The sequence below is a fragment of the Myotis lucifugus genome, unplaced genomic scaffold (genome assembly GCF_000147115.1).
Source record: "Myotis lucifugus unplaced genomic scaffold, Myoluc2.0 scaffold_426, whole genome shotgun sequence".
Taxonomy (NCBI): domain Eukaryota; kingdom Metazoa; phylum Chordata; class Mammalia; order Chiroptera; family Vespertilionidae; genus Myotis; species Myotis lucifugus.
In genome coordinates, this window is record NW_005871474.1 from 716,190 (window position 1) to 724,753 (window position 8,564).

Genomic DNA, 8,564 nt, shown 5'->3' on the forward strand with positions numbered 1-8,564 from the left:
AGAGGAAGAGAGAGACAGAAATATCGATGAGAGAGAATGAATTGGCTGCCTCCTGCACACCCTCTACGGGGGATCAGGGCGCAACCGGGGTGTGTGCCCTTGACCCGAATGAAACCCGGGCCTCTTCGGCCCGCAGCCCGAATAAACCGGCTGGGGCACGAACAGTCTTTTAGGGGTGTGATGTGGGGTTGAGCATGGCGATCAGGCCGGGCCTAGGAGAGAGGCTGCAGTGGGGCAGTGGGTTGGAGGATGAGTGACAAGCTGGTGGCGCACCTTGCCTGGGAACCTGTGCTTGACCTCCTCTGTCCCACACAGGCGACGGCAACGAGGGCAGCAGAGCTGGAAGTTGTCATTGTGATAGAAGTTTTTCTTCTGACTCTCCAACAGTTAAAGACATGGAACGTTTCCAAAAATTACTGAAAGCCTATAATCGCTGTCCTCGCTATGTCAGGTAATCCCACCCACCCCTGAGAAGAAAGTCAGCGCCTGCGCAATCCCTCCTTGCCAGGTGCCTCCAGGACCCTCTCTGGTCAAACTTGAACTCCTTCTGGGAGCACCTAACCCTTCTCTGGGTTGTTTGCCTTAATTCTCCACACTTTCATTTTCCTGTTCACCTTCCTGGGAAATTCCCACTTCAGCAGAAACAGGTTGCTCTGGGAGGTGACCTCATGTCTTTGGAATGAGGAAAGAGGTGGGGAAGGGGGTGGGGGGTGGGGGGCTCCTGAAGCTAAAACCAGGTTGTTCCTCCGAAGGTTCCAACTAAAGTACCAACAACAGTCCTGGAGTGTATGCGGGGGCAGCAAGGACCGGTGGGTGAATGAATTGATCAGCTGCTTTGATCAGAGCGGTGAGTGCTTTCCCCCTCTTCTCCAGGCTCTGTCTCCAGGGCTCCTCCACCTTGTAATTTCCTTCGCCTCAGACCTTCCCCTGTGAGTCCTCACATTCCTATTCTGATGCTGGCCACAGTACTTTCACTAAGTCCCTGTTCACCAAACATCATTCACTACCACTTTCATGATTTTTTGCTAGTTCACCCTGTGCTATTATTTACTTAATATTTTCCTTGAAATCAGGACACTATTTTTGTTTTCCATTCTCTTATGGAAATTTAAAGACATACAGTATACAAAAATTGAAAGAATTGTAAACACCCATATACCCACCACCTAGATCAGTGATGGCGAACCTATGACACGCATGTCAGAGGTGACACTCGAACTCATTTTTTTGGTTGATTTTTCTTTGTTAAATGGCATTTAAATATATAAAATAAATATCAAAAATATAAATCTTTGTTTTTCTATGGTTGCAAATATCAAAAAATTTCTATATGTGACACGGCACCAGTTAAGTCAGGGTTTTTCAAAATGCTGACACGCCGAGCTCAAAAGGTTCGTCATCAGTGACCTAGATCCTACAATACTTAGTTTTTATGTTTATATTTTACATATTTTTTTAAAAAATATATTTTATTGATTTTTTACAGAGAGGAAGGGAGAGAGATAGTTAGAAACATCGATGAGAGAGAAACATCGATCAGCTGCCTCCTGCACATCTCCTACTGGGGATGTGCCCACAACCCAGGTACATGCCCTTGGCCGGAATTGAACCTGGGACCTTTCAGTCTGCAGGCCGACGCTCTATCCACTGAGCCAAACTGGTTTCGGCTATTTTACATATTTTATATATGTACATAATAAAGCAAATATATTTTATATTTTACAATATTGAGTTTACAGCATTTTAACTGTATTTGCTTTATTGCACATCCGTCTATCCATCCTCTATCATCAATCCACCTTATTTTTTTGATGCATTTCCAGGTAAGTTGCAGGCATGACTATACTTCACCCCCAAACATTTCAGCATGCATATAGAATTCAGTATTTTATTGTTCCTTTTTTCTTTTGAGGTAGAATTTACACACAATGAAATGAATAAATCTTTTTTTTGAAATGAATAAATCTTAAGTGTACATAAGGCACTTTAAAAAAATGGTTTTATTGATTTTAGTGAGAGGGAGATAGAAACATCCTCGATTGGCTGCCTCCTGAACACCCACTAGTGGGGACTGAGCCTGCAAGCTGGGCATGTGCCCTGACCAGGAATAGAACCAGCAACCTCCTGGTGCATAGGATGAAGCTCAACCAACTGAGCCACACTGGCCGGGCCACAAGCTACTTTTGAAAAATTAAGTAGCAACTTGCCCTAGGCAGTAATATCTGTGAAGTCATAAATATAATGCACTGGTTGTATTTTCTCCTAAAAGAAATACACAAGCATTAAAATACAAAGTGTTTTTCACATCCCACCTAAAGTCGTCTTGTGTAGCATACGTGGTAAGCTTATTGCCCTTTGAACTCTATAGGCCTACATTATTTCATGTAATACTCCCAGCTACTATGGCCCTTGCTACTAAAATTACCCCCACTTTACAGCTGAAACAAATGAGTCCCTGAGAGGTTAAGAGACAAGGGCAAGGTCACACAGCTACTTCATAACAGATTCCAACCCAAGTCTCTCTCTCTCGCTCTTTTGTTAAAAATACCTTATTGATTTTTAGAGAGAGGACGGGAGAGAGAGATAAAAACATTAATTGGCTGCCTCAAGGGATTAAGCCCATAACTTGGGCATGTGCTCTGACTGGGAATCGAACCAGCAACCTCCTGGTGCATGTGTCGACACCCAACCACTGAGCAACACTGGCTGGGCCCAACCCAGGTCAGAACACACCTCTGTTCCAGTGGTTTCATGTTGCACTTGGTTCACTTCCTTCTCCCCCACCATTCACCTCTCCCCTGGTGTTCAGCTGTTCCCCTGATATTCCCCTTGACCCACTACCCTTCCCTCTATCTGCTTCTTGACCCCGTCTCCTCATAATCATGATTCCTCACTTGTTGCCTTTCCAGAATGTGGTCATGCTTACTCTGGGAGATTGGTCCAGCAGGAGCATTCACCTCCCCCCAGCACCCAGATTCCAGAGTCCACTGAAGGGGCACCTGCAGTCACGGACACCCCTGCTCAGACGTACCTGCCACTCACTCTGCAGTCTACCCAGCAGCCTACGCTTCCAGTAGGAACACTGTCCTTGGACAAAAAGCTCATCCACTCCCATGAAACCACTACTTCCTCTGTGGGCCACAGTGTACAGGCTGGGCCTGAAGCTGGGGCGAACCAGAAGCAGTTGGAAGAAAATGTGGGTCCTACAGCTGGGTCACGTGTCATGGTGCCAGCAGTGCTGTCTCTCTTGGGCATTGTCTTCTTCCTCATTGGAGCCCTTTTCTGTGTGGTGTGTAAGAGGAGAAGTAAGCAGTCACCGCAGTACTCTCCAGGTAAAGTGGATCTCTGAAGCCCTCCATTGGGGACCAGAGCCTCCCTGGCAGGAATCCTGATCCCAGTGGCTTCCAGATAGCTGGAAACCCACCCCAGGCAGGCAAATATGAAGGTTATCTGCACCATGGACTGTAAGTCATGAGAGAAGAGTCAGCCAGAATACAGAATGGGGAAGGAGGGAGGGAAGCCACCATGGGCCCTGGGACCAGTGCTTGGCCTTCAAAGCCAAGAAACACCAAGAAGATGGCAGCTAGAGCAGACTAGTGGGGGATGAAGGGGTAGAAAGTAGAAGCCATCCATTTAATTCACAAATCTTTATTGAGTACCTACTGTGTACCAGATTGTCTGATTAAATGTTTTGGAGTCTGATTCTCTAACTCAACCTATCACTTCCCCACCCCAACTACTCTTGATCTCAGAGCTCATCCCTCAATTTTCTAGATTTGCAGCTTCAATGTATACCTGTGGCATCATATTCCAACAGTTGGGCTAAGAATGGAAGCTTGTGAGAGTAGAAAATGTGATTTATCCACTACCATAAACATTTAATAAACTGGAACAATCTCTCTGGCACATAGTAGGCACTCTGTACATATCTGTTACTGTTTAACACCAGCCACTGCCCTCTGTTAGAACTTTCTTTTTGTCTTTACATTGTGTAAAATTCTGAATGTATATTATTTTTACTAAAAAGTATTTTTCTAATTATTGACTCTTCTTTCTGTGTACATTGGCCTCATGCCCTTGCCCCTTTACCATGATTCCTGGCTTCAGCTTCTCTGCTGATGGTACCCCGCTCCCCCAAAGTCTCTCTCTATACCACACCAACTTTAGCCCTCACCTGCTTCCTCCCCTGACCCCACACTTAAGGCCTGGGTTTTCCCACCCTCCCTCAGCAGCCACCAGCTGCCATCCAGGCTGGATTTACTTCCTCAATCCCTTGTGTCACTCATATATGCCCCAGTCTCAGTCTGAGCTCACTGTCTTTATTGTTGTTGTTTTTCATTATCAAAACCCTTAGTTCCTGTTTTCTCTCTTCCAATGAAGAATGTGTCTTCATTGGGTCAAGTCTGCGGAAGGGAACAAGGACATGAAGTATCTGAGCAAGTGGGTTGGGTGACTGACTCTTTATCTCCTGTCTGAGCTTGTGAGGACTTTGGTGATGTTAGAGCAGGAGCACCTGCTAGAGGAGCCAGCACAGAGTCGCAGGCAGACGTGGGCTTAAAGTTCTCCATTCCCACCTTTTGCCTCTTTGTCCTCATATATGACCAGCAGGGCATGCATGGCAGCCTGCGCTCCTCAATCTACAGGTCTCCAGGTTCTGTCCCGGGGGGCAGGTGGTGATCTGCCTCCAAGATGTCTCTCGGCCTACTTGGCTTAGTTTTCCAGCATCTGCTCACAGGTTCGGGCCACATCGCTGAGCTTGAGGCGAGCATAGTCCACTCGCTTTAGTGCCATCTGACAGTCCTTCCTTGAAGAGTAGCTGGAGCCCTCGTGGGGCTGCCCTGTGGCCACCTAGAGGACATTTCAACTGGTCAATGAAGCCTCCCCTCCCCCCATCCATCTCCCCAACAAGACATCGGGTCTCTTGTCTCATTTCTTTCCAGAGTTTGAATTCATACCACATGGTAGCTGGATGACGTAGGGCAAACCACTTAACTTCTGATGACCTCATCTGGAAAATGGGGGTGACAATAACTAATTCGTAGAGTTGTACAGTTAAATAAGATCACGCTGCGTGTCTGGTACATTGTAAAAGTTTGGTAAATAGTGGTTGCTATTGTAATGACTTCAGAACCCTCGCAGTCCCGTCTCTTTTATCAGGAAGTAGCTATCTGGGGTTTCAGGCTCCTCAGGTCAGTTTCTAGGGACAAAGGCCCTTGGGTTTACAAGCCCTCTCCCAGAACTTCCTTATCTAGTGGATCATGTGATGAAACTCGTGAATAGGCAAGGCCGCCTTTCCTTCTAGAGGAAGAAACCAGCCCTGGAACGGAGGAGTCCTGCCAGGGTCATTCACCCGGCTTGGCGCCGGCTCCGGCGGCCTGGTCCTGCCTGGCTCCCGAGGTCAAGGCTCCGCCGGGTCCCTCTGAAGGCTAAGGCTAAGGCTATGGCAGAGAGCTGGGTGGGCACTTGCACCTCCCACCACCCACCCACCTGGGTTAGGTAGCGGATCTGAGCCGACAGCTCCGCTTCTACGTGTTGCACCGACGCCGTGAAAGCCGCCGCTTGTCGGTCTAGCAGCCGCTCATTGGTTTTTTCCTTGGAAAGTTCCAGAATTACGGTACCTGCAGGGGCAGAGGGCAGGGCTACTCAGACACCGGCAGTCCCGCCCCGCCCAAGGGCCAGCCCCTCAACCCCCTACCCCCTACCCCCCACCCTCCCGCGCAGCACTAGCACGTAGGTCCTAGGATCCTTCCCCATCCCCGCTCCTAATCTCGGGTTGGCGCATGTGCACGGGGCTCGGGCTCGCTCTCGGCCTTCCGGTCGTCGTTTCCCGAACCTGCATTCTGAAGGATGGCGCCGATTTCCCGTTCGATGTCTTCCAAGGCGCGTAGTCGCTCGTTAGCCAGGCTGTAGGTAGCCATTGTCTGTCGCTCGGGGAACCCACCGGATTTTCCCCTTTTGCGGAGCGCGGCGTTTGAGCCCGGAAGGGCACGTCGGTTTCCGCCGGCGCCGAGAGCGATCTCTAGCCGACACTACAATTCCCAGGATGCTCAGCGAAGCCCCGCCTTTCTCGGCTCACCTGGTGAACTACAACGCGCAGGAGTTCTGCGCATGCCCAGACCTGCGCCACCGCCGCGGGACTACCAGTGCCGGAGACTGTAGCTGGACGTTCTGTAACCAGGGCGGTCTGACCAGCCAAACCTTCGCGCCATGATCTTGTGGTCTATAGTTAATTTCTTCTGTAAGAATTAATTGAGCGTCTGCTGGCGCTAGGGGATGATGGTGGGGGTTCTGGGATATTCTTCCAGATTACACAGCCGTGGAACCTCTCTCTGTGTGCCCACCCGGCTCCGCCATCTGTTGGGGCCTGGGGAAAGCTTGACTTGGTGAGGGTTACATTATTCGCCCTAGCGCTTCCTCCTGGACGGGAGCCCAGCTGAAAGACCGACTATCAGTCTGTTCTCAGAAGCTGGCTTATTTCAGCCTTTTCACCTTTCCCTTTCTGGTTTCCATCATGTGGTGGGCTCAGGTTCACAAAGATGAATGAGATGGACTCTCCCGCGAAATGGCATAGGCGTTTTGTTGGAGCTATGCCCCGGGTGCACCACCAGGAGCACAGAGAAAGGCCTCCGGGCGGAAGTGCTGCTTGAACGGAATCTAAAGAGTTAACCAGGTATCTACCTGTTTAAAGAGGAAAAAGGAACTGGCACAGGCAAGCGCCTGGTGCCTCGTGCGTGAAGGGGTCCAGCGCATTTGAAGGGACAGCAAGGGGTTCAGTTTGGCTTGAATGGAAGGTGTGGCTGGGGAGACTGGAGGAGACAGATCCGGAAAAGGTTTGCAAGCTAAGTAATTTGGACTGTGTTCTGAAGACATTTGGGACCTTTGAAGGATTTTAAAGAGGTGTGTTATGACAGATTTACCCATTTGGAAAGATCAATGTTGACAGATTATGGAAGATTGAGAGTGAAACCAGTTTGCACAGGGTTAGCAAACTAACCCTGTGAATGGAGACTTTCAGTTAAACTTGAGGGAATCTAGCCCCAGCTGGTTTGGCTCAGTGGATAGAGTGTTGGCTCCCAGTAAGAAAGGTCCTGGGTTAGATTCCAATGAAGGGCATATACCTTCGTTGCCGGCTAGATCCCTGGCCCTGGTTGGCAACCAATGGACGTGTCTCTTTCACATGGATGTTTCTCTCTGTTTCTCCCCCTCCCTTCCACTCTCTCTAAAAAGCAATGGAGCCCTAACCGGTTTGGTTTAGTGGATAGAGCGTCAGTCTGGGGACTGAAGGGTCCCAGGTTCGATTCTGGTCAAGGGCATGTACCTTGGTTGTGGGCACATCCCCAGTAGGGGGTGTGCAGGAGGCAGCTGATCGATATTTCTAACTCTTTATCCCTCTCCCTTCCTCTCTGTAAAAAATCAATAAAATATATTTTAAAAAACAATGGAAAAATATCAAAATAACAATAGGGGACTCTCTTCCCCCCTCCTCTCTCCCTTCCACTCTGTCTAGAAATCAATCCTCCAGTGAGGATTAATAATAATAATAATAATAATAATAACAATAGGGGATTTCATAAAGAGGTCAAAAAGAAAGAGGAGTTAATAGCAAAGTTTTAGATAGAAACTGAAAAACAGAAGGATAAATGGCAACTGATGTTTAAAAATTAAAAAAAAAATTTTTTTAAATTGATTTCAGAGAGAGAAAGGGAGAGGGAGAGATAGAAACATCAATGATGAGAGAGAATCACTGATCGGCTGCCTCCTGCACGCCCTCTAGTGGGGATGGAGCCCAAAAGCCAAGCATGTGCCCTGATGAGGAATCAAACCCAGGAATAAAAATTGGTTCACCGGTCCATCCTCAACCACTGAGCCACACCGGTTGGGCAGTGGCAAATGATTTAGCAGTGAAGTGGTAACTAAACCATCAGTGAAGAAAGTTTAGAAGCAACTTGATATATCCTTGAATTACTGGCATCATGTACAACTGGGGTGTAGGTGATACCAACATTAGGAGGATTCTTGGAAGTATTAGACCCCTCCCATCTCCTCCTTTACTCCGTATATCTGGGCAACTACTCACCTCCAACCCATAGTATTACTGGAGACTTCTTTGTTGGAGATGGAAAACAGAGGGTCTTCAGCATGAAGGATATTTGGGAACAGTTGTATTGAAAATAGAGAAGTGAAAGTTTATTTACTGAGTGGTGGTTTCTTGAACTCTGCCATCCAGATCAGAGACTGGAAGGCTCTTATCTGGGGAATCTGACTAGTGAGAGAACACACTTCAGAGTATTAACACCAGGGGTCCCCCAACAAAGCACTTAGCCAGATCGCCCCATGGTGAAACCCATAGTTGGCAGGTCCCAACTTTGTCCATAGACAAAGTAAAACTTAAGGAAAAAGAAAACTATTGATACTTTTACATAAGAGATACTATAATAAAGGATTGCATCTAAGGAAACACAATTGAAAAGTAAAACCCCGAGGGAAGGAATGAAAAACCTAGCAAAAGGGTTTAAAGAGAAATTGAGGAACTCTCCCAGCAAGTAAAGCTAAAGAAAGGAGAT

General features: G+C 47.8%; 2 protein-coding genes across 2 annotated transcripts; one reads left to right on the plus strand and one right to left on the minus strand.

Annotated features, from left to right (window-relative positions):
* The first annotated feature begins 130 nt into the window (after positions 1-130).
* On the plus strand, positions 131-4,038 carry CXCL16 (C-X-C motif chemokine ligand 16). Its single transcript, XM_006102772.2, has 4 exons — positions 131-451; positions 753-847; positions 2,910-3,332; positions 3,775-4,038. The coding sequence occupies exons 1-4, from the start codon at positions 396-398 to the stop codon at positions 3,840-3,842; spliced, it is 642 nt and encodes a 213-aa protein (XP_006102834.2). The 5' UTR covers positions 131-395; the 3' UTR covers positions 3,843-4,038.
* MED11 (mediator complex subunit 11) lies at positions 3,633-6,009 on the minus strand. Its single transcript, XM_006102773.3, has 3 exons — positions 5,834-6,009; positions 5,488-5,618; positions 3,633-4,848 (listed from the first exon to the last, which is right to left on the minus strand). The coding sequence occupies exons 1-3, from the start codon at positions 5,916-5,918 to the stop codon at positions 4,711-4,713; spliced, it is 354 nt and encodes a 117-aa protein (XP_006102835.1). The 5' UTR covers positions 5,919-6,009; the 3' UTR covers positions 3,633-4,710.
* Between the last annotated feature and the right edge of the window lie 2,555 nt (positions 6,010-8,564).